This window comes from Doryrhamphus excisus, linkage group LG1 (genome assembly GCF_037039965.1).
Source record: "Doryrhamphus excisus strain RoL-2023G ecotype Guam linkage group LG1, RoL_Dexc_Guam_v1.1, whole genome shotgun sequence".
NCBI lineage: Eukaryota > Metazoa > Chordata > Actinopteri > Syngnathiformes > Syngnathidae > Doryrhamphus > Doryrhamphus excisus.
The window spans coordinates 4,261,040-4,286,646 of record NC_136357.1 but is presented as its reverse complement, the minus strand read 5'-3'; the positions used below and the strand labels follow the sequence as shown (position 1 = coordinate 4,286,646).

At 39.5% G+C, this 25,607-nt stretch overlaps 1 protein-coding gene across 3 annotated transcripts in view; it reads left to right on the top strand.

The window, feature by feature from the left end:
- The window catches only part of eea1 (early endosome antigen 1), a 32,495-nt gene extending 8,739 nt beyond the window's left edge, over window positions 1-23,756 (top strand). For 2 of the 3 annotated variants that reach the window (XM_078794977.1, XM_078794980.1), the window contains 20 exons: window positions 5,024-5,140; window positions 6,533-6,871; window positions 6,942-7,091; window positions 9,981-10,100; window positions 10,283-10,486; window positions 12,144-12,344; window positions 13,970-14,083; window positions 14,186-14,341; window positions 14,412-14,551; window positions 15,895-16,225; window positions 16,346-16,447; window positions 17,626-17,820; window positions 17,893-18,075; window positions 18,174-18,359; window positions 19,892-20,023; window positions 20,862-21,047; window positions 21,143-21,381; window positions 22,687-22,807; window positions 22,897-22,995; window positions 23,074-23,756. In XM_078794977.1, coding sequence (XP_078651103.1) covers window positions 5,024-5,140; window positions 6,533-6,871; window positions 6,942-7,091; window positions 9,981-10,100; window positions 10,283-10,486; window positions 12,144-12,344; window positions 13,970-14,083; window positions 14,186-14,341; window positions 14,412-14,551; window positions 15,895-16,225; window positions 16,346-16,447; window positions 17,626-17,820; window positions 17,893-18,075; window positions 18,174-18,359; window positions 19,892-20,023; window positions 20,862-21,047; window positions 21,143-21,381; window positions 22,687-22,807; window positions 22,897-22,995; window positions 23,074-23,196 — 3,438 coding nt within the window. In that variant the 3' untranslated portion in view covers window positions 23,197-23,756. The remainder of the gene's footprint in view (window positions 1-5,023; window positions 5,141-6,532; window positions 6,872-6,941; window positions 7,092-9,980; window positions 10,101-10,282; window positions 10,487-12,143; window positions 12,345-13,969; window positions 14,084-14,185; window positions 14,342-14,411; window positions 14,552-15,894; window positions 16,226-16,345; window positions 16,448-17,625; window positions 17,821-17,892; window positions 18,076-18,173; window positions 18,360-19,891; window positions 20,024-20,861; window positions 21,048-21,142; window positions 21,382-22,686; window positions 22,808-22,896; window positions 22,996-23,073) is intronic. The other variant, XM_058074952.2, reaches the window with a different exon arrangement.
- The last annotated feature ends 1,851 nt before the right edge of the window (window positions 23,757-25,607 follow it).

Here is a 25,607-nt window from a genome sequence, read left to right as displayed (position 1 = left end):
TAATCCGTCCATAAGTAAAATGCTATATTTAATAAGAGGTCTCTTGTGAATGTTTTTAGGTAACATTGTACCCCATTTACAATGACATTATGGAATGTTATTTTATGGATGGATAAAGAATGTCCACATTCATATTTTACGGACTATAAGTCACACTTTTTTTTCATAGGTTGGCTGTTCCTGCGACTTATACTCCAGAGCGACCTATAAAAGAAATAGTATCGTATTTTCCGGACTATAAGTCACACTTTTTTTCATAGGTTGGCTGTTCCTGCGACTTATACTCCAGAGCGACCTATAAAAGAAATAGTACCGTATTTTCCGGACTATAAGTCACACTTTTTTTCATTGGTTGGCTGTTCCTGCGACTTATACTCCAGAGCGACTTATAAATGAAATAGTACCGTATTTTCCGGACTATAAGTCACACTTTTTTTCATAGGTTGGCGGTTCCTGCGACTTATACTCCAGAGTGACTTATAAATGAAATAGTACCGTATTTTCCGGACTATAAGTCGCACTTTTTTTATAGGTTGGCGGTTCCTGCGACTTATACTCCAGAGCGACCTATAAAAGAAATAGTACCGTATTTTCCGGACTATAAGTCACACTTTTTTTCATAGGTTGGCTGTTCCTGCGACTTATACTCCAGAGCGACCTATAAATGAAATAGTACCATATTTTCCGGACTATAAGTAACACTTTTTTTCATAGGTTGGCTGTTCCTGCGACTTATACTCCAGAGCGACCTATAAATGAAATAGTACCGTATTTTCCGGACTATAAGTCACACTTTTTTCCATAGGTTAGCTGTTCCTGCGACTTATACTCCAGAGCGACTTATAAATGAAATAGTACCGTATTTTCCGGACTATAAGTCACACTTTTTTTCATAGGTTGGCGGTTCCTGCGACTTATACTCCAGAGCGACCTATAAAAGAAATAGTATCGTATTTTCCGGACTATAAGTCACACTTTTTTTCATAGGTTGGCTGTTCCTGCGACTTATACTCCAGAGCGACCTATAAATGAAATAGTACCATATTTTCCGGACTATAAGTAACACTTTTTTTCATAGGTTGGCTGTTCCTGCGACTTATACTCCAGAACGACCTATAAATGAAATAGTACCGTATTTTCCGGACTATAAGTCGCACTTTTTTCCATAGGTTGGCTGTTCCTGCGACTTATACTCCAGAGCGACCTATAAATGAAATAGTACCGTATTTTCCGGACTATAAGTCACACTTTTTTTCATCGGTTGGCGGTTCCTGCGACTTATACTCCAGAGCGACCTATAAATGAAATAGTACCGTATTTTCCGGACTATAAGTCACACTTTTTTTATAGGTTGGCTGTTCCTGCGACTTATACTCCAGAGCGACCTATAAATTAAATAGTACCGTATTTTCCGGACTATAAGTAACACTTTTTTTCATAGGTTGGCTGTTCCTGCGACTTATACTCCAGAACGACCTATAAATTAAATAGTACCGTATTTTCCGGACTATAAGTCGCACTTTTTTCCATAGGTTAGCTGTTCCTGCGACTTATACTCCAGAGCGACTTATAAATGAAATAGTACCGTATTTTCCGGACTATAAGTCACACTTTTTTTCATAGGTTGGCTGTTCCTGCGACTTATACTCCAGAGCGACCTATAAATGAAATAGTACCATATTTTCCGGACTATAAGTAACACTTTTTTTCATAGGTTGGCTGTTCCTGCGACTTATACTCCAGAGCGACCTATAAATGAAATAGTACCGTATTTTCCGGACCATAAGTCACACTTTTTTCCATAGGTTAGCTGTTCCTGCGACTTATACTCCAGAGCGACTTATAAATGAAATAGTACCGTATTTTCCGGACTATAAGTCACACTTTTTTTCATAGGTTGGCGGTTCCTGCGACTTATACTCCAGAGCGACTTATAAATGAAATAGTACCGTATTTTCCGGACTATAAGTCGCACTTTTTTTATAGGTTGGCGGTTCCTGCGACTTATACTCCAGAGCGACCTATAAAAGAAATAGTACCGTATTTTCCGGACTATAAGTCACACTTTTTTTCATAGGTTGGCTGTTCCTGCGACTTATACTCCAGAGCGACCTATAAATGAAATAGTACCGTATTTTCCGGACTATAAGTATCACTTTTTTTCATAGGTTGGCTGTTCCTGCGACTTATACTCCAGAGCGACCTATAAAAGAAATAGTACCGTATTTTCCGGACTATAAGTCACACTTTTTTTCATAGGTTGGCGGTTCCTGCGACTTATACTCCAGAGCGACTTATAAATGAAATAGTACCGTATTTTCCGGACTATAAGTCGCACTTTTTTTATAGGTTGGCGGTTCCTGCGACTTATACTCCAGAGCGACCTATAAAAGAAATAGTACCGTATTTTCCGGACTATAAGTCACACTTTTTTTCATAGGTTGGCTGTTCCTGCGACTTATACTCCAGAGCGACCTATAAATGAAATAGTACCGTATTTTCCGGACTATAAGTATCACTTTTTTTCATAGGTTGGCTGTTCCTGCGACTTATACTCCAGAGCGACCTATAAAAGAAATAGTACCGTATTTTCCGGACTATAAGTCACACTTTTTTTCATAGGTTGGCGGTTCCTGCGACTTATACTCCAGAGCGACTTATAAATGAAATAGTACCGTATTTTCCGGACTATAAGTCGCACTTTTTTATATAGGTTGGCTGTTCCTGCGACTTATACTCCAGAGCGACTTATAAATGAAATAGTACCGTATTTTCCGGACTATAAGTCGCACTTTTTTTTATAGGTTGGCTGTTCCTGCGACTTATACTCCAGAGCGACCTATAAAAGAAATAGTACCGTATTTTCCGGACTATAAGTCACACTTTTTTTCATAGGTTGGCTGTTCCTGCGACTTATACTCCAGAGCGACCTATAAATGAAATAGTACCGTATTTTCCGGACTATAAGTATCACTTTTTTTCATAGGTTGGCTGTTCCTGCGACTTATACTCCAGAGCGACCTATAAAAGAAATAGTACCGTATTTTCCGGACTATAAGTCACACTTTTTTTCATAGGTTGGCGGTTCCTGCGACTTATACTCCAGAGCGACTTATAAATGAAATAGTACCGTATTTTCCGGACTATAAGTCGCACTTTTTTTATAGGTTGGCGGTTCCTGCGACTTATACTCCAGAGCGACCTATAAAAGAAATAGTACCGTATTTTCCGGACTATAAGTCACACTTTTTTTCATAGGTTGGCTGTTCCTGCGACTTATACTCCAGAGCGACCTATAAATGAAATAGTACCGTATTTTCCGGACTATAAGTATCACTTTTTTTCATAGGTTGGCTGTTCCTGCGACTTATACTCCAGAGCGACCTATAAAAGAAATAGTACCGTATTTTCCGGACTATAAGTCACACTTTTTTTCATAGGTTGGCGGTTCCTGCGACTTATACTCCAGAGCGACTTATAAATGAAATAGTACCGTATTTTCCGGACTATAAGTCGCACTTTTTTATATAGGTTGGCTGTTCCTGCGACTTATACTCCAGAGCGACTTATAAATGAAATAGTACCGTATTTTCCGGACTATAAGTCGCACTTTTTTTTATAGGTTGGCTGTTCCTGCGACTTATACTCCAGAGCGACCTATAAAAGAAATAGTACCGTATTTTCCGGACTATAAGTCACACTTTTTTTCATAGGTTGGCTGTTCCTGCGACTTATACTCCAGAGCGACCTATAAATGAAATAGTACCGTATTTTCTGGACTATAAGTCACACTTTTTTTATAGGTTGGCTGTTCCTGCGACTTATACTCCAGAGCGACCTATAAATTAAATAGTACCGTATTTAGTTTATAAAATAAATTACCTGCAAAAAATGCGACTTATACTCCAGTGCGACTTATGTATGTTTTTTTCTACCTAATGATGCATTTTTGGCCTTGTGTGACTTATACTCCGGAGCGACTTATAGTCCAGAAAATACGGTAATTGTCACTGTGTACAAAATAAATACAATGACTGAAAATAGTCAAAGTTCCACGTACGCTTCTTATGCATGAGCATGTTTTTTTTTTTAATTTGTGAGGCCTTTGGCTGTTACTGTTTCATTGTGGCTTACCTTTGTCTGTCTGTTCTCCTCTTCTTCATCTGGCTTCACTTACTGAACCCCTTCACCAACTCTCATTCTTTCAAGATTTCTAATTTGGAGGTAAATTTGACTTTTGAGAAATGATTCTTCCCTTACGTATGTTTCCTACATGTGTGTCTACAGTTGTTTAATTTTTTCTTGAATCGATTTGGTGCCATTTGTTACTTTCATGCTTTTTTTGGCTGTGTTGAATGAATATAAAATACATTTGCCAGACCTCTGTATCTTTAGATAAAATTGCAAATTAACACATCCTAATGACAAAAGCTGTTCTTTTGAAAAAGCATTCCAAATTTCATTTTCGATCACATATTTGGTAGCATTTAAGGCAATCTTCTTTTTTTTTTTTTTTTTAGATTTGTACTCCAGATAATTCTACATTTTTCTATTCTAAACGTGCACTAACACTTTTTTTTTTTGCCAAGTGTACATAGATATTGAAAAGATAAGCGTGTGCCTTTATTGATTAGCATTGTTTTCAGCTCTACAATTGCGCTATGTAAATATACTGACCATATGTCTTTTTTTAGCTTTGTTTTCCAATTAAAAAAACAGCAACGCTATGTAAATATACTCATCTTTTGTCGGATTAAAATTCCAAAATATAATTAATATTTGTGGTTTATTTCAGGTTGAAGTAGCTCTAAAAGATCGACTCGTTCAATGTGGAAAAAAATTAACATATATTTTTACAGCAGTTTTGGGGAAGTGGACAATTTTTACCGACAAATGTGTTAGTGAATTTTCAGGACCTCTTTAGGATTAATGTCTTTTACCCAATTAGCGGTTCTTTTCCGTTCAGGTGTCATGGGGGGAGAAAAAAAAAGTTTTTAATGTGTTTCTCCAAACCTTCCTTCAGATGACCATATCGCAACTGAAAGCAGAGCTGGAGAAGGGTCCGCAGGAAGCAGCAGTCTATACACAACAGATCCACCAGCTGCAGAGTGACCTGAATAATGTGCAACAGCAAAGCCAGGTAACATGCACACCATCAGCAACAACTAAATGGAGAAAATGGGATATTGCATTGTTGCAAAATGAACTGGACATCAGCTGAGTCGTTCTTAGGTGTTATTTACAGTGGTGCCTTGGTTAGCGTCAAGGCAATCTGACTCAAACCAAAACGGACTTTAACCAAGGACATTTTTCCCAATAGAAAATGTAAATCATATTTTTGAATTCAGTGGTGGTCTTCCCCCTTTAAAGCAGGGGTCTCAAACTCAATTTACTTGGGTGCCACTGGAGCTCAGGTCTGGGTGAAACTGGGCCGCATCAGGTTTTCCAACCCCCCCCCACGCATTTATTAAAAACAAAAAAAATTTAAAAACTTCGCTTTGGTTCCAATTTTCTACAATAAAAGCTCTGATAAAACATTCCACTGTTCTCAAATATCTTACTTTTTATTTTTCTACACAAAATAAGATGAAAAATAAATAAACAAATCAAGAATAAAGAAAATCAATCAATCAGTAATAAATAAATAAATATAATAATAATAATAAAACGGCAAATAATAAAAACTTAAGAAACCACATATAGTTGGTGGGTAGACAAATTATTTTTTTCAGATTAAAATGAACAAAGCATTATTAGAGCCCTGTAGACATGACAAAACACGACTATAGTCACATTTATACTCTTTTTATTTACAACATATTGCGCAACTGCAGGGTCTTGAGACACATGCTAACTCGCAAACTAGAGACCTAGCGACCTAAACGGTAGCCTTCAAGTTATTTCCTTTAAACTTAAATAGCCACAAACCTACCACTTCCACACGGATAGGGAGGATAACTATTAACAGTTATTTAACCTTTAACATGAACATTAATCAAACGTAATAATTTTTTCTGGGTACATGATACCATACAGCATCCATATCAAACTTGCGCGGGCCGTACTAACATTAAACTTTCATATCAAGGCTGGGGCCTCAAACAAGTGCCCTGCCACATTTGGGCCGTGTGTTTGAGACCCCTGCTTTAAAGGGTCAAATCAAAATCTAATCAGATTATTGTCATATTGGTCTATGTACAAACGTAGACCAGGCAAATAAAACTGTTTCTCTAGGTATCAATATGGGAGCTAAATATCGTCTTGATGGCTGCGTAAACAAACCAAGCACAAATGCAACCGCTTGTTATGCATGCTAACCAAGCAGGTTTTTTTTAACAAAAATGTTGTATGTTAACGAAAAAAAATGTGCTAACCGGGGTTGACTTTAACCAAGGTGCCACTTTACACATAAGCCAGCTTAATGCTTATAAGACTAACTAAACAGGAAGAATGTAAACATTCAAAGAAAAGGAACCCAATTAGAAATGGTATACTGCAATTTAGTCTTCCCTTGTCTCCTTTGTCCCTTCAGAGTCTTTCTGAAAAGCTAGCGCATAAAGAGCACAAATATCAGGAACTCGAGGAGAAACTAAGGACTGAAACGGCTGCCAAAAAGGCACATCAAGATAGCCTGAGAGAAAAAGAGCAAGTGATCCTGGAGCTGCAAACCCGGGCCACCAGAGCAGAGGAGTCCCTGCAGAAGGCCCACGCGGAGATTGGAGAGAAAGCCCAAGAGGTGACCAAGTTGAAGGGTGAGATTACAGAACTGGAGGTGAAGCATGCAGAACTGAAGGTCGAAAGGAAGCAGTTGGAACAGCAGAGGGAAGAAAAAGACAACCAAGGTGCTCAGCAGCAGACCGAAATCGGTCAGGTGAGTGTAAGGACATTTGTCGAGCACCACGAGCTTCTTCATAAACGGCGCTAACATATCTTTTTTCTAGCTGCATTCAAAACTACTGGAGGCAGAGAGGCAAGTGGGTGAACTCCAAGGTCGTCTCAAAGAACAGAGGCAACTGTCTGGGGAGAAATTAAAGGACCGAGAGCAGCAAGCAGCTGACCTTCAGCTCAAACTCTCCCGTGCTGAAGAACAGGTAGATGTAGAGTCTGTAGAGATGCTGAGCACCTGAATAAACGTGCTGTAAGGTTCACCGTCTAAGATATGAAAATGTAGCTTATACACGCGTCGCAATTTTAAGACCTAAGGAGACCCAGCCTTTGGGATAGACTCCAGCATTACCAATTCATTTGGACATATAATGCAATTATCAACTTGTTCATAACCAACACTAAAAAGATGGTTTGATGATAATAAGATTGTCCTTGAACCTAAATAAAACTAAAATTATGCTGTTTGATAACAGCAGAAAGGACACACACCAGCAAATACTAATCGGTGTAGACATTGAAAGCGTGAACGAAAATACATTTCTGGGAATCACAATAGATGAAAATATGAGCTGGAAACCTCATATTACAAATATACAACATAAGGTAGCCAGAAATATTTCAATATTGAACAAAGCAAAATTTATTCTCAATCAGAAATCACTCCACACTCTTTATTGCTCTCTGGTTCTACCATATCTTACTTATTGTGTGGAAATATGGGCTAATAACTATAAAAGCAATCTTCACTCGCTAAATGTACTGCAAAAAAAAGGTCAGTAAGGATAATTCATAATGCCGCCTACAGAGAACATACTAACTCCTTATTTCTAAAATCACAAATACTTCAACTTGCTGATATAGTTCATCTTCAAACAGCTAAAATAATGCATAAGGCTAAAAATAACCAATTAGCTAAAAATGTCATCCAATACTTCTCTACAAGAGAGGAGAAATATGATCTCAGGGAAGAACTACATTTGAAACACTTATATGCTAGGACTACGTTAAAAAGCCATAGCATTTCAGTATGTGGAATCAAACTATGGAATGGATTGAGTAAGACCCTCAAACAATGCACAACGATGAGCCAATTCAAGAAACAATACAAGCAGTTGATGTTTGCTATATATGTTTCATATATATCACTATATTGACACTTTATGGTATCCATTATGTCATTGGATGGTCATATCACCTCCTACTTCGGTACGAGGTACATTATTAAAAAAAAAAAAAACAAAACCCTTAAACTGTATTATGGAAAGCAGGAAGTGAACAAATGTAACAGTTACTGATTGTAAAAGTACCAGATGAAGGGGTAGGATTTAATAAGCTTTGCTTCTTCCAACTCCTTTTGGACATGTGGAACTGTGAACTGATTATGTGATGCATTCAATTGTAATCTGATGCATGTTCAAATGAAATAAAACCATTACCATAACCTTTGAATTAAAGAGGAATAGCAACACAATTCTACTCCAGACTAAACCCAGTTGTAACTTAGGAACAATACTAGTTACATACCAGTGGTCTCGCCATTTTGAATAGTCATGATCTTCAAGTAGTACCTTCCGTTGTCAACTAAATTTAGCGATTATTTACCTTGTGCCACCATCATATAATAGCGTAGTTATGTCACATAGGCATCAAACAAGTCAATTTGCCATCATAATTTGGATCAGGGATTTTAAAGACGTGTACTTTTAGCATCATAATCATCCTTAGAATTGTCATACTCTTTGACGAATACACATACAGCCATGTACAGATGACTATTTTAAAGAATATATTCTTAAATAAGATAAATTCGACCCCGAGACCCCAGTGAGGACAAGCGGCATAGCAAAATGTATGGATGGATCTAAGAGGGGGTTCTAAGCTAAATTACATAAAGAGAGAAAAAAATATTTCGGTTGTATTTTTATTCTCATACATGTTAGTTAGGTAGATTACTTAAATCTGACATTTTTTTTTATCAGATTTTTATTGTGTTGGACCATATCAATTTAATTTGTGCTTGGAAAATTAAGTATAACTAAAAGCCTTTCAAACTTTAGGGGGGCCACTACGGAAGATAAAATATAGAATGAAGATAAAAGCAAGATTAATTTACTTTAATGTCTATCTGCAGACAAAATTCTAATTAAATTCAAATTAAACTGTCCAAAATAGTAGGAGTAACATTACTGCCATTGATGATAGCTAGCTACTGTAGGTTGGTATTTTCTGTGGTTAGTGTGGGGTAAAAAGGAATACACTCTTACTCATACACACTTAAAAAAATTTAAATGTCCACTCGGTTGACTAATAAAACAGATTTTCTTAAGTTACATATTTAGCAGTACGGTTGTACTTGCTGAGGTGTGATTTTGAGTCAATCACAGCTAGACATGTCCCGATCTGATCACATGGTTTCAGACTTATTCTTATGCTCCTTCAGCACCTGAACCTCGATATGACATGCTCGCTCGCCACGATTCCACCGTCAAAGCTCTCCCAGCGCTTCATAAGAAGATACATTGTTTACATTCCAATTGAGATGCTGTTTGTTTTTATATCACCTTTTAAGGTCCAAATAATTAGTTTTATTTATTACGTCATTGTCCAAGCTACCTCACAATGCTCAGTTAAAGTGTTAAATGTTATAATAAGGTCAATAAACATTTAAGTTAAATTTTTTTTAAATGTATTCTAGAAGTATCTGATCAGGACATCCCTACTTAGAACCTCCTTAAAGATTAGATTAGATTCAACTTTATTGTTATTGCTCATGCCACTGGTACAGGGCAACAAAATGCAGTTAGCATCCAACCAGAAGTGCAATTTTATAAGTACCTTAGTAGTAAGTAAATGTAGAAAAAAATGGACAGATATATGTAAAAAAAAACAAAAAACTAACAGGCTATGACTATAATACAGTGAAGGCAAAAAGTGCAGAATGTTAACAAAGGTTTATATTTGCATTTACAAAATGAGTAACTTTATCTGGTACAGGACAGAAATAAAGAGACGAGCATTAAATACATAAGTGAAGGACAATTTTTTTTTACAGTACATGCAAATCATGCTTTTTTTTTTTGCTCCCTTTTTAGATGAAGGAAAGCGCCACGAAGAACACAGACCTGCAGCACCAGTTGGAGAAAGCCAAGCAGCAGCACCAGGAGCTGCAGGCGTTACAACAAAATACCAACGGCAAACTGCGCGAGTCTCAGGTAGAGATCCCAAATATTGACTATTCCGTATGCAGACTCTGTAAACCTGAAGCATTTTTTTTTTTTCATTTGCTGGGATGGATTATTTTTTCATTATTCAGTGTAAACATACAACTTGGATAACCCAATAATTTCCTCTAAACAGTCCAAAAAAATACCTTACCTGTGTTCTCTTGCTGTAGAATGACCTGGAACAAGTTTTACGCCAGATTGGCGACAAGGACCAGAAGATTCAAAACCTGGAGGCTCTGCTACAGAAGAGTAAAGACATTGTGAGCCAGCTGGAAGCCGAAAGAGAAGACTTGTGTGCCAAGATCCAAGCTGGGGAGGGAGAGACTGCTGTGCTTAACCAACTCAAGGAGAAAACTCACACACTGCAAGAACAGGTAAGTCAACACACACACACACACGCAAACATATTACCAATCAGTTGTAGAGATTTGTGTACAACTGGGAGAAACGGTACGCAACATATAGACAAACAACCATTCACACTCTCATTCATACCTATGGACAATTTGGAGTCGCTAATTAACCTAGCATGTTTTTTGGAATGTGGGAGGAAACCGGAGTACCCGGAGAAAACCCACGCATGCACGGGGAGAACATGCAAACTCCACACAGAGATGGCCGAGGGTAGAATCGAACTCAGGTCTCCTAGCTGTGTGGCCTTCGCGCTAACCACTCGCCCACCGTCAGCCCCAGCATTATTAATGGTTTTAATTCAACAACATTAAGGGTTTTAATTCATGTCTATTGTTCCTCCTACTCAAAGTCAGCTGTGATAGGCTCCAGCATACACCCCACCCGCCACACTATCATGAGGAATAAAAAAAAAAAAAAGAATGACTTTGTAGTCAGTCAAGTAGTTGGAATCTGTCTATAGTGTCCCAGAAAACTGAGATTCAACTGTACTGACATTTAACAAAGAAGGCACAGTTGACGGTTCCAAATATTTGGCATGGTGATCTCCAGCCTATTAATTCGGATTCATTTATTAATTTTCTACCGGTTATCATCATAAATGGTTGTTATATAGCAAATCATACTTTTTTCCAACCGTGGCAACACAGGCAAACAGCTACAACACATCGTTTTATCAAAACAAGCCGTCTTGTGTGCAGTCTGACTAAAATTGATCTCTATGGGAAGCCACGAGTCAGCATCTCAGGGACCGTCTACAAATGTTTTCTTATTTGGTATTATGGAATTAATTCAATGTTGCCAACTCCTCAGTAATAAAGGTAGCTATTGGCTGTACAAGAAGTCACTAGATGACGTAATTGGTTATTTTGCTATTTTGCTTATTTTTATTATTCATACATTTTCTATACCGCTTATCCTCACTAGGGTCACAAGCATGCTGGAGTCTATCACAGCTGTCTTCGGGCGAGAGGCGGGGTACACCCTGGACTGGTGGCCAGCCAATCACAGGGCACAAATAGACAAACAACCATTCACACTCACATTCATACCTATGGACAATTTGGAGTCGCTAATTAACCTAGCATGTTTTTGGAATGTGGGAGGAAACCGGAGTACCCGGAGAAAACCCCCACACACGAGGAGAACACGCAAACTCCACACAGTGACGCCCAGGCGGAGAATCGAACCCAAACTGTGTGACCATGCAAACCACTCGAGCACAGTCTCAAATGTTTATTTTGAAGCGATACATACATTTGAACACCAGATGGCAGTAGTGATAATTATTTTTAATTTATATAATAATAATAATTCCATAATAAGTTGGCCAGTGTGTGTCTTGATGTGGACTTGAATGAAAAGACGGCGGTTAAAAATAAAGGAAAATGATAAATGTTTATTCCAAATATAAAAATACAACATTAGAGACATTGTAATGATGTATGGCATATTCACAATGGCAGAAACACTAACAATAACAAATGAGGTGTGGTTCAACTATAAATTTTTTTTATTAAAAACATGTTCGATGCTCCACAGAGTACCACGCAACACCACAATAATAAACCTATTCTTAAATAAGTAACTCCCATACTTTTTTTTTTGTGTAATATTAAGGTATCCCAGTTGACAGACAAGCTGAAGAACCAATCAGAGAGCAACAAGCAAGCCCAAGATAACCTCCACAAAGAAGTCCAGGAGCAGAAAACTCTCCTGCGATCTTCCCAGGATCAGGCCCAAACACTGGAGGCCTCTGTCACGGAGCTGACGGCTCAGCTTGCGGACAGCAAGGAGAAAGTGACCCAGCTTGACTCTCAGGTAGGTTCCTATTTTAGCGTCTGGTATCATCTCTTATGTTACCGGGTCGGTTTTGACCCATGTATTAAATCAGCTATAAAAAACACTAAAAACAATAAGTTACCATCAAATGTCTTGGTTACCTTCTTAGGCTTCCTCATCCATGAAAATGTTGCTTTTCATACTTTTCTGGTGGGCATGTAGGCCTTTTTTTGTCACTATACCCCTCGATTTCAATTTCCAAAAATGGTAAAATGAACCTCAAAAGAATCATATTAATAAATTGAATCTTCTTTTGTTACCTGGCTATTACTGAGAGCTATAGAACACATCTCTTAAATCAATTAGTTTTATTTATTTTAAACATTCCAAATGTTTTGGGAATGTGGGAGGAAACCGGAGTACCCGGAGAAAACCCACGCATGCACGGGGAGAACATGCAAACTCCACACAGGGTGGAATTGAACCCTGGTCTCCTAGCTGTGAGGTCTGCGCGCTAACCACTTGACTGTTGTGCAGCCAGAAATATATATTATTTATGTAAATGTGATGTAAATGGACAAAGACGTGTAGATAAGACAAAAAACGGGGGCGGTTATTCTACTTATTCTTATTATTATTCTACTGTATATTATTATAACAGTGGGTTATTTGGTCTCAAATGTTGCCAGTAATATATAATTCTGAGTGAAGGCGCATCGAAATGCAGTTCTTGTGTTTTGAGTATTAATCACTAAAGAAACATCTATGGTGTTCGGGTGAATTTTGACCAATGTATATTAATATCAAGAAAAGGTAGAAAAAGTTATTGTTTTCAGCAACAGAACTTTAGTATAAAGTGAAATCATAAAGCAGAACAGGTCCAGATCTTGGTTCACTGTACTTCTTGCCATTCTTTCCATGATCCAAATTGTAAATGTGAACTCAGTCAAACTCCACAATCTCCACAATGTGTCAGTAATATTATCTGATGAATTATCAGCATATATTGATGCTAAATATATATATGTACTTTTATTTATCAAGGCAAAGTGCCTAGAAGTCTCTTGACAATCCAGATTTCCATGCAACGTCATGATCTATGTAGGAAAACAACCACAAGAAATGATAATCATTTCATCTTTATTTGAGATTCTCATGTGATGCCACAAAAATGAGATGATATCGTTATGGCAAGTCGTTTCATTTTACATGGGGCAAGTTCGGGCAAGTAGTTCTCACCTTAAGGATTCCCCATGGGCAAGTCATTTTTGTTTTTAATATAGAGCCCTGGTCTGGACCTTGTTTTTCTGCTGGTATATTGGAAAACCGGTCAAATAGCTTGTTGTGTTGGCTAATTGTACACTTATGATTTCAGTTGTGGCTCAAAATATTGCTTTATAGTTATATTATAATAATGACCCTAACAATACATTGGTCATAATTTCAACCAGACCATTTTAAAATGGAATAAAAAAAAAAATTGTTTTATTTTGTTGAAATAGAGTTTCCTGATAAAGTCAAAAAGCCTTGATGCAATTAAAAAAATATTATGTGATTTTTTTATGCATTAAAATGTAAAACACAAGAGGAGGGTTAAGGCTGTAAGCTTAATTCCGGAGGTTAAGAATCCCCTCTTTCTTACACTTTGCTGTGTTTTCCACCAGCTGAAGGCAAAAACAGAGATGTTGCTGTCAAGTGAAGCAGCCAAGGCTGCACAGAAGGCCAATCTGGAGAACAACCTGGAGTCTGCTCAACATGTCCTACAGGATAAGCAGCAGGTAACTTCATCAAGTGCCGTTTTAAAAATCTACCATAGTATATAAAGATAATGGTTTGGTTAATACCTTTTATTTACAGATGCTATCTTTTTTTTATCTTAGGAGCTGAATCAAGCTCAGAAAAACATGGAAGAACATAAACAAAGGATCAAGGAAAGGCAGGAGCAATGCATCCAACTGGAAGCTTCTCTGAAGGAGCACAAAGACAAACTTCTGGCCGCGGAGCAGCACACAGAGAGGCTGGAAGGGGTCAATAAGGTCAGCGTTCAATCTTTTAGAATGGATTTGGCAATTCATGACTAATAAAAAATATGCGTTAATTTGTTAGAAATTGGAGACGCAGGTGTTGGAGGTGCAGGCCGCAAGGGACCAGGCACAGCGAGAAGTACAGAATCTGCAGAAGGAAGCGTCAGAAGTTAAACAGAAAGCTAAAGAGTTGCAGCACATGCTGGACAACGAAAAAGCAGCGTGAGTTACACTAAACCCATACAGTATATTCATTTTTATTCATACTAAATAGCTTCCACCAGTAATGGTAATGGTTTTATTTCATTTGAACATGCATCAGATTACAATTGAATGCATCACATAATCAGTTCACAGTTCCACATGTCCAAAAGGAGTAGGAAGAAGCAAAGCTTATTAAATCCTACCCCTCCATCTGGTACTTTTACAATCAGTAACTGTTACATTTGTTCACTTCCTGCTTTCATAATATAGTTTAAATAATTTTTTGTCACATGACCATCCAATGCCATAATGGGTACCATAGTAAGTGTCAATATAGTGATATATATAGCACATCATGACTGGTTCAAGACTCTTCATCCTTGTATTTAGCAAACATCAACTGCTTGTATTGTTTCTTGAATTGGCTCATCGTTGTGCATTGTTTGAGGGTCTTACTCAATCCATTCCATAGTTTGATTCCACATACTGAAATGCTATGGCTTTTTAACGTAGTCCTAGCATATAAGTGTTTCAAATGTAGTTCTTCCCTGAGATCATATTTCTCCTCTCTTGTAGAGAAGTATTGGATGACATTTTTAGCTAATTGGTTATTTTTAGCCTTATGCATTATTTTAGCTGTTTGAAGATGAACTATATCAGCAAGTTGAAGTATTTGTGATTTTAGAAATAAGGAGTTAGTATGTTCTCTGTAGGTGGCATTATGAATTATCCTTACTGACCTTTTTTTGCAGTACATTTAGCGAGTGAAGATCGCTTTTATAGTTATTAGCCCATATTTCCACACAATAAGTAAGATATGGTAGAACCAGAGAGCAATAAAGAGTGTGGAGTGATTTCTGATTGAGAACAAATTTTGCTTTGTTCAATATTGAAATATTTCTTGCCACATTAATTCATGTATTAATTTTCTAACGCTTATCCTCACAAGGGTTGCTGGAGCCTATCCCAGCTGTCTTACGGCGAGAGGCGGGGTACACCCCGGACTGGTCACCAGCCAATCACAGGGCACATATAGACAAACAACCATTCACACTCACATTCATACCTATGGACAATTTGGAGTCGCCAATTAACCTAGCATGTTTTTGGAATGTGGGAGGAAAACATGCAAAATCCATACAGAGATGGCCGAGGGTGGAATTGAACCCTGGTCTCCTAGCTGTGAGGCCTGCATGCTAACCACTCGACCACTTGCCACCTTATGTTGTATATTTGTAATATGATGTTTCCAGCTCATAGATACTAATATCACTTTGCAGAAGTCAATTCAAATGATGCAACAAACAGTTTTGTTGTCTTTCCAATGAAATTTTAACAACTTATTTTTATTTGCTATTTAGAACTGTCACACTTCAAGAGGAAATCAAGACAAAGACTTCCTCTTTGAGTGATATCCAGAAACAGTTAGCGTGCTGTGAGCAGGAGAAGGCCGCCCTGAAGCTCAATGTGCTCAAGCTGACCCAAGAAGGGAAGACTCATCATGCTGAGATGGACAAGAAGGCACAGGGCCTGGTTGCAGACTTACAGAAGGCCCAGCAGGAGAAAGAGACTCATAGGAAGGAACTGGTCTCCTCTCAAGAAAGTCTTGGCAAGACCAGAAAGAACCTGAAGGAATGTCAGAATCAACTGGACACTGAGAGAAAGAACCATAAGGCAGCCATGGAGGAAAAGGTTAGTTCTTAGTAGATTTTGAACACTAAGATAAGGTAAAATGAAGCATCTATGCCATTCTTTTTAACTGGGAGGGACATCTTGCATTATAAATAATGTAAATACTTTTTCACCCCGTAGGAGAAATCAAGTGAGAAAGCAAAACAAGAACTTTTAAGAAATAACGAAAGCATCACAAATGCATTGAAAGATTCCAAAGAGCAGCTGGAGCAGATGAGACAGGTAATGCTCCTCCTCCCCCAGACCTCCTCACGCACCCAAATGTGGCCCGCAGGACACTAGTTTGAGGCCCCAGCCTTGATATGAAAGTTTAATGCTAGTGCGGCCCGCGCAAGTTTGATATGGATGCTGTATGGTATCATGTACCCAGAAAAAATTATTACGTTTGATTAATGTTCATGTTAAAGGTTAAATAACTGTTAATAGTTATCCTCCCTATCCGTGTGGAAGTGGTAAGTTTTTGGCTATTTAAGTTTAAAGGAAATAACTTGAAGGCTACCGCGCAAGTTTGATATGGATGCTGTATGGTATCATGTACCCAGAAAAAAATATTACGTTTTAATAATGTTCATGTTAAAGGTTAAATAACTGTTGATAGTTATCCTCCCTATCCGTGTGGAAGTGGTAAGTTTTTAGCTATTTAAGTTTAAAGGGAATAACTTGAAGGCTACCGTTTAGGTCGCTAGCTCCCTAGTTTGCGAGTTAGCATGTGTCTCAAGACCCTGCAGTTGCGCAATATGTTGTAAATAAAAAGAGTATAAATGTGACTATAGTCGTGTTTTGTCATGTCTACAGGGCTCTAATAATGCTTTGTTCATTTTAATCTGAAAAAAATTATTTGTCTACCCACCAACTATATGTGGTTTCTTAAGTTTTTATTATTTACCGTTTTATTATTATTATTATTATTATTATATTTATTTATTTATTACTGATTGATTGATTTTCTTTATTCTTGATTTGTTTATTTATTTTTCATCTTATTTTGTGTAGAAAAATAAAAAGTAAGATATTTGAGAACAGTGGAATGTTTTATCAGAGCTTTTCTTGTAGAAAATTGGAACCAAATGTTTTTGTTTTTAATTGTTTGTTTTTTTTGGAAAACCTGATGCGGCCCAGTCTCACCCAGATCCGAGCTCCAGTGGCCCCCAAGTAAATTGAGTTTGAGACCCCAGCTTTAAACGGAGCCTTTTTACAAAGGCATTTTTTTTAATATATATAACTTTTGTTGTGTTGTTTTATTGCTTCACTGTAGGTTTTAAGCTTTCTTTGTAGCACTTTGAGATTTCCGTAATGTAAAGTGCAATATAAATAACATTTATTATTATTAATGTGTTGAAAACTAAATAAACTTTTAAAGCGCAAAAGAAAATGAACTTTTGTTTCTCTGCAAATGTCAGGGAGAAAAGGACCTGAAAGGACAGTTGGCGTCGCTGGGGAAGCAGCACTCAAACACCCAGGAGGTCCTGAGAGAGAAGGACCAAAGCATGGAGAAGCTGCAGGGCCAACTCAAAGCAACAAGGAGAGGCTTTGAAGAAGAGATGAAGAAACTGACGGCTGAAGTTGCTGAGCTCCAGGAAGTCAACGCTAAGAAAGTACGCAACGAAGTCGTTACTTGGTTTGAACGTTTCTCATACCTCTAATTATGACACACGTTGTCTCTTCAGGTGGAGGAAGCGTGCCAACTCAAGGAGCACATGTCAAAGGTCACCACGCAGCTGACGTCTGAGAGGAGCCGGACGGAAGAGCTGCAGAAGACCTTGGAGCAAAGTCAAGGAGGCCTCACTAAACTCCAGTCGGACTTATACGGCAAAGAGTCTGAGGTGTCGGCACTACGTCAGGACCTCAGAGTAGGTTCATGCATGTCTTCATACCAAGCTGGAAAATAATAGAAAACAATATTTGAAAATTTCGAACCGCTCACCTGAATACGATATTCTTGGTGTAGGTAACCGAGGACAAGCTCCATGTGAACCAGGAGGAGCTGAAGGCTAACCAGACCCATCAAACGGCTTTGGAGACTCAAATCCAGGAGCTAACGAAGAGTCATAGTTCTCTGGAGAAGGAACTTGGCGGTAGAAATAAAATACTGGAGCAGCAGGAAAAGGCTTTGAAAGATCTCCAGAAGCAACAGGTGAGATGATCGAGGTGCTAGATTCCCGAGAGGAGCGCTTTGGTAGTCTTCTACATCACTTGTTGCCATAACAACAGTTAGCTAACCCAGCTAACCACAGCCTGGACAGTAAAGTGACAATAGCACTACATTTATTCATTCATTCATTTTCTACTGTTTATCCTCACAAGGGGTGCTGGAGCCTATCCCAGCTGTCTTCTACACCCTGGACTGGTGGCCAGCCAATCACAGGGCACATATAGACAAACAACCATTCACACTCACATTCATACCTATGGACAATTTGGAAACTATAAGGCAGATATTTATAAGCAGCTGGTGGCAAATCTGATAAGTTTAAATTTAACTACAAATGCACTTCTGCCAGCTAGTTTTTTTTTTCTCATTCTCTCATTCATTCTGACATTCTGGTGCTGGAGCCTATCCCAGCTGTCTTCAGGTGGTACACCCTGGACTGGTGGCCAGCCAATCACAGGGCACATATAGACAAACAACCATTCACACTCACATTCATACCTATGGACAATTTGGAGTCGCCAATTAACCTAGCATGTTTTTGGAATGTGGGAGGAAACCGGAGTACCCGGAGAAAACCCACGCATGCACGGGGACGTGGTCGTGGGGACGGGACTCTGACATTCTCTCATGCGAAAAAACAAAACGTAAAACGTATAAATACGTTGTTAGAATCGGACGTTCGGGTTTATAAGAACAGTGTTGGCACTGAATGAGTTAAAAAACAAGAATTGGGTGCAGAAATTAGAATTTTGTTATTTATCCCTCTAGTTTCCAGATGCTATTTGGAGCCAAAACAAGCCTGGGGTAGGTTTAGGCTTGTCGTTCACGCGTTTCCCTGGCATTGTTTTAGTATGAAGACTTAAGTGTTTTTTAGTAAATGTAGTGTTTATTCATTCATTCATTTTTATCCTCACGAGGGGTGTTGGAGCCTATCCCAGCTGTCTTCTACACCCTGGACTGGTCGCCCGCCAATCACAGGGCACATATAGACAAACAACCATTCACACTCACATTCATACCTATGGACAATTTGGAGTTGCTAATTAACCTAGCATGTTTTTGGAATGTGGGAGGAAACCGGAGTACCCGGAGAAAACCCACGCATGCACGGGGAGAACATGCAAACTCCACACAGAGATGGCCGAGGGTGGAATCGAACTCGGGTCTCCTAGCTGTGTGGCCTTCGCTCTAACCACTCGTCCGCCATGCAGCAATGCAGAGAATGTCATAAAAAAAACGACCACTAGGTGACAGAAGTGCATTTGTAGTTAAATTTAAACTTATCAGGAGGTTTGCCACCAGCTGCTTATAATTATCTGCCGTGTAGTTTCATTGTTAATGGTTTTAATTCAACAACATTAAGGGTTTTAATTAATGTGTATAGTTCCTCCCGCCTAAAGACAGCTGGGATAGGCTCCAGCATACCCCTCGCCACACTGTCATGAGGATTAAGCTGCATCAAAAATATATATATATATATATTTTGTATTTGTACTACTGTACTGCTCTTCCAGGGTGAAGTTAAGGAAGACCTGGAGAAAGCGAGAACCAAAATGGAGGAGCTGCTTAAAGTCAAGAGCAACCTGGAGAAGAATAATGCCAGGTTGACATCAGAGATGAAATCATTAACTGAGAAGAGTGACAAGGTGAGTTCATGTTTCTACAAAGCAAGACATGCAATAATATGGGATGTTTTTTTTAATAAGGGTGTATGAGCCAGTCTATTGTAGAGTGGAGTTTACGTTATTTATGTTGTGATGCACACCTTAAATATTGTTTGGAATATGAAATGGTAATATTTATTTTTATCAACTGTCACATGGTGAGATGGAAGCTTTGGATTGCTGTGGAGGCACACGGGTTTTCTTTTACCGTGTCTGATTCCTTGAGTTATCTTTTTTGAACAATTAACCTTTTTGTCTATCATTTTTTTTCTATAAAATAAAACCTTTCATTTTTTGCAACTATATGGACATTGTGTGGATCTCATCGATAGGAAACGAGTAAACACAGAGGTGTCAATCTGCACCTAAAGCGTTATAGGTATATTATTATATTATTATATGTATAGTAGGTGTCATCTACTGTTATCTACTGTAGGTTCGTATATACAGTAAAAAGTACTATAAAATGTATTTAAACTCCAGGACTGCACAAATAAATAAAATTAAAAAATAATAATAAAAAAAAATTAAACTATATTAGGAAAGCAGGAAGTGAACAAATGTAACAGTTACTGATTGTAAAAGTACCAGATGGAGGGGTAGGAATTAAACTATATTAGGAAAGCAGGAAGTGAACAAATGTAACAGTTACTGATTGTAAAAGTACCAGATGGAGGGGTAGGATTTAATAAGCTTTGCTTCTTCCTACTCCTTTTGGACATGTGGAACTGTGAACTGATTATGTGATGCATTCAATTGTAATCTGATGCATGTTCAAATGAAATTAAACCATGACCAAATCCCTCATATTGTGCTTCAGGAGCTGCGTGGGATGCAGGAAGCCAAGCAGCTCTTGATCCAGCAGAAACTGGAGCTGCAGAACCAGGTGGAGGTTGCACAAGGTTCCCTCCAACAGGAACAGAAGGCACACCAGGCCACCAGGGACAGCAGGAGCCAGAGAGAAGAGCAGCTCCTCGCCAAAACCAAGACGCTCCAGGATCAACTGGTAGGCCAAGTCCATGTAAATATTAATAAATCCCATCAAGTAAGACACACAAGAAGAGAGCCTGATTTTTAGTCTCCTGTGTTTTACTTGTGAAGGCGTCTGAAAAGCAAAGCAAAGATGAGCAGGTGAAGCGCGTGGAGGAAGTGGAAGCGAAGCTTGGCGTGCAGGTGACGGCTCTGAATGAAAATGTGGCCACGCTGAAGAGAGAGTGGCAAGGCAGCCAGCGACGAGTCTCCGAACTCGACAAGCAGACGGACGAACTCCGGGGAGAGATCGCCGTCTTGGAGGCCACCGTACAACACAACCAGGACGAGAGACGCGCTCTACTGGAACGGTGACTTCATTTATATAAACACGACATGGGCTGCACGGTGGACGAGTGGTTTGCACGCAGGCCTCACAGCTAGGAGACCCGAGTTCGATTCCACCCTCGGCCAGCTCTGTGTGGAGCTCGCATGTTCTCCCAGTGGGTTTTCTCCGGGTACTCCGGTTTCCTCCCACATTCCAAAAACATGCTAGGTTAATTAGCGACTCCAAATTGTCCATAGGTATGAATGTGAGTGTGAATGGTTGTTTGTCTATATGTGCCCTGTGATTGGCTGGCGACCAGTCCAGGGTGTACCACCTGAAGACAGCTGGGATAGGCTCCAGCACCAGAATGTCAGAATGAATGAGAGAATGTCAAAAAAAAAAAAAAAACGACCACTAGCTGGCAGAAGTGCATTTGTAGTTAAATTTAAACTTTTGCCACCAGCTGCTTATAAATATCTGCCTTGTAGTTTCCAAGAAATTCATTCATTCATTTATTTTCTACTGCTTATCCTCACAAGGGTTGCGGGGGGTGCTGGAGCCTATCCCGCACAGGCCTCACAGCCAGGAGTTTATAATGTTCTTATAAACCCGAACGTCCGATTCCAATAACGTATTTTTACGTTTTTTAACGTTTTGTTTTGTTTTTTCGCATGAGGCTAAAAGAGATACAACTCCTCACCAATGGATTAGACTTGAGAGAATGTCATAAAAAAACAGCCACTAGGTGGCAGAAGTGCATTTGTAGTTAAATTTAAACTTTTTTCCACCAGCTGCTTATAATTATCTGCCTTGTAGCTTCCAATTTATTCATTTTCTACCGCTTATCTTCACGAGGGTTGCGGGGGGTGCTGGGGCCTATCCCAGCTGTCTTCAGACGAGAGAGGCGCGGTACACCCTGGACTGGTTGCCAGCCAATCACAGGGCACATATAGACAAACAACCATTCACACTCACATTCATACCTATGATACCTATAATTAACCTAGCATGTTTTTGGAATGTGGGAGGAAACCGGAGAATATGCAAACTCCACATGTGTCCACAGATGTCTGAGGGTGGAATCGAACTCAGGTCTCCTAGCTGTGTGGCCTTCGCTCTAACCACTCAACCACCGGCCAGCCTTAGCATTATTAATAGTTTTAATTCAACAACAGCTGTCTTGCGACGAGAGGCGGGGTACACCCTGGACTGGTCGCTAGCCAGCCAATCACAGGGCACATATAGACAAACAACCATTCACACTCACTAGCTTTCAAATAGAAGTAGTTGTGTGTTCTGATAAAGTACCCTTTTTTTTACTACTCTCTAATGTGTGTTTCCAATAAAGTTGCGTGACGGGCGAAGGCGAGATCGAGAAGCTCCAAACCAAGGTGGTGGAAATGAGGCGGAAGCTGGACGACACCATGGCGGCCATGCAGGAGCTGGGGCGAGAAAACCAATCCCTGCAGGTCGTTGACTGAATCACGGATCGCAGCGATGCGATTGGTCGGTGACGTGAACGCTTCTCCATTACTGATGTTTTTGTTTTGTTTTTAAGATCAAGCAATCCCAGAGTCTAACCAGGAAGTGGGCCGAGGATAACGAGGTTCAGAACTGCATGGCGTGCGGGAAAGGCTTCACCGTCACAGTCAGGAAGGTAGGAGGAGATCATGGACGTTCATGAAGAAGCAAAAAAAAAAAGTTACATTTCCTGTTGATGTTCTTCTTCACGCAGCATCACTGCAGACATTGTGGAAACATTTTCTGCGCCGAGTGTTCGTCCAGGAACGCGTCGATCCCGTCCTCTAAAAAAGCCGTACGGGTGTGCGAGACGTGTTTCGAGGAGCTCCAAGGTTGACTTCACACGCTTCTTCTGAAGGACGAATTAAGGCTGCTTTTCCTCACATGAAATGTGCACACTAGAAGGACAGACCCCCCCCTTCCTCCCCCTCGTACGTCTCACTCTCACTCACACGTGACTTCCCCCCCCCCCGGAGCGGCGTGGCGTGGCGTGGAACGGCGTTGAGGTTCCAACGCGGGAGAGACAAAATGGCCTTCTGTGTCAGGTGATGATGGCGTGGGAATTGTATGTTTTCTTTGTGCCTTTGCTCATCCTGGAAAAAAAAAAATCGCCACAAGGTGGCGAGCGAGGACAAACTCCGCCCCCCCCCTCACCCCTCAAACCCCGCCCTCTCATGGCTTGGTTTTTACGTCCATCTGCTGTTCTGTACTTTATCAAAAAAAAATGGAAAGTAACTTTATTTATAACAACATCTAATGAGCACTAATTGTTGATTATTATTATTATTATTATTCACCATTTGGACAAAGTATTTCCTGAATATACATCATAACCCATAAAGAAATGTTAAGAACACAAGTATTACGTAATATTTCAACAATAAAAAGTAAAGACCAGTTATTTATTTTTGTTGTATAACGTGCACATCACAAATGGTTGGGGGGGGGGGGGGGCAATATTAGATATCCTGACCAAAGAATGTGTGGCAAAAAGAGAAACATTTCATATTTCAGTATTTTATCCGGTGGTTGAGTGGTTAGCGTGCAGACCTCACAGTTAGGAGACCTGAGTTCGATTCCACCCTCGGATATCTCTGTGTGGAGCGTGCATGTGTGGGTTTAAAAAAAACATGCTAGGTTAATTAGCGACTCCAAATTGTCCATAGGTATGAATGTGAGTGTGAATGGTTGTTTGTCTATATGTGCCCTGTGATTGGCTGGTGACCAGTCCAGTGTGTACCCTGCCTCTCGCCTGAAGACAGCTGGGATAGGCTCCAGCAACCATCGTGAGGATAAGCGGTAGAAAATGAATATTAATTTAATCAGGGCTGCACAGTGCTTGAGTGGTTTGTGCGCAGACCTCACAGCTAGAAGACCGGAGTTCAATTCCACACTCTGACATCTCTGTGTGGAGTTTGCATGTTCTCCCCTTGCATGTGTGGGTTTACTCCGGTTTTCCTCCCACATTCCAAAAACATGCTAGGTTAATTAACGACTCCAAATTGTCCATAGGTATGAATGTGAGTGTGAATGGTTGTTTGTCTTATATGTGCCCTGTGATTGGCTGGCGACCAGTCCAGGGTGTACCCCACCCCTCTCGCCTGAAGACAGCTGGGATAGGCTCCAGCAACCCATGTGATTTCCCCCCTTAATTCACATTTACTACTGCTGGACCTTAATGTTGTGCTTTATAGCAATAATGTTGTGTTTGTGTGTGTGTGTATAAAATAGACCTGCTGTCAAGATGCACATCATATAAAACCACCTGCCGGAACTTCAGTGCTGCCTTCACATGTAGTGGCTGTTTTCACTTATATTTCACTCAATATGGGCTTCATCATGCAGATGAAGTTGTCACTATTCTATTAGTACGGTTTAATCGATGAAGCAGGCTCAAACCCTTGTCTCACTTTCACAACCATTTTTCATATGAATCACGTCTACCTCAGATTGGCAGAAAATAAGTTTAATGCAATCAGACCCGCCCCCCCCCCCTTTACAAATCACTTAAAGAGGCCATGTCATGTAGGATCACTGAGGTTGTCGAGTTTTATATCATATTTAAATGCTTCTAATACTAAGGCTGACATCTTTAAATGTTTTGACAAAATATGTAATATTTGTGTTGATTCATTGTCATTTTTGTCAATGATTTTTTTTTTATTTTTTTGTCTTTTCTGTCCATTATCATGCATGGTAACTGGCAGTAAATTGTTTGCAGTGGTGCCGTTTGGTGGCTGTAAAGGTGTGTGTGCCTTCATACACTATATAATGTTAATGAGGGGGTTGGGTGGGGAGGGGGGGGGTCCACATCCACATGTGATCAGAAAAGATAATCCATGCGCACTTGAAATCTTCATTTTCTAATTCATTATAATGACAAAGTAAATAAAACATTGAGTATGTTTTCATTTGTTTGGTATGATATATGCATTATGATGGTGGTCATCAATTTTTTTTTTTGGGGGGGGGGGGGGGATTCTGCTAGCACCAAAATTGTTCCAAGTATGAATAAGGATGACTAGCTTGAAGAAATGTTAGAAGAAATTAGACCCCACCCTCACAACTCACCTCTTCGCTACACAAAAATTGTCATGATGATTGTTTTGCATGTTTTGACATTTGCCCATTTCATTTTCATAAAATAATTTTTAAGACTTACAATTTTCTACCAGGAGGTGGCGACACCGGTGACAAGGCGGGTATGCGGTCACGCCCCAAACCTCCATAAAAAAATTTTGCGACGAT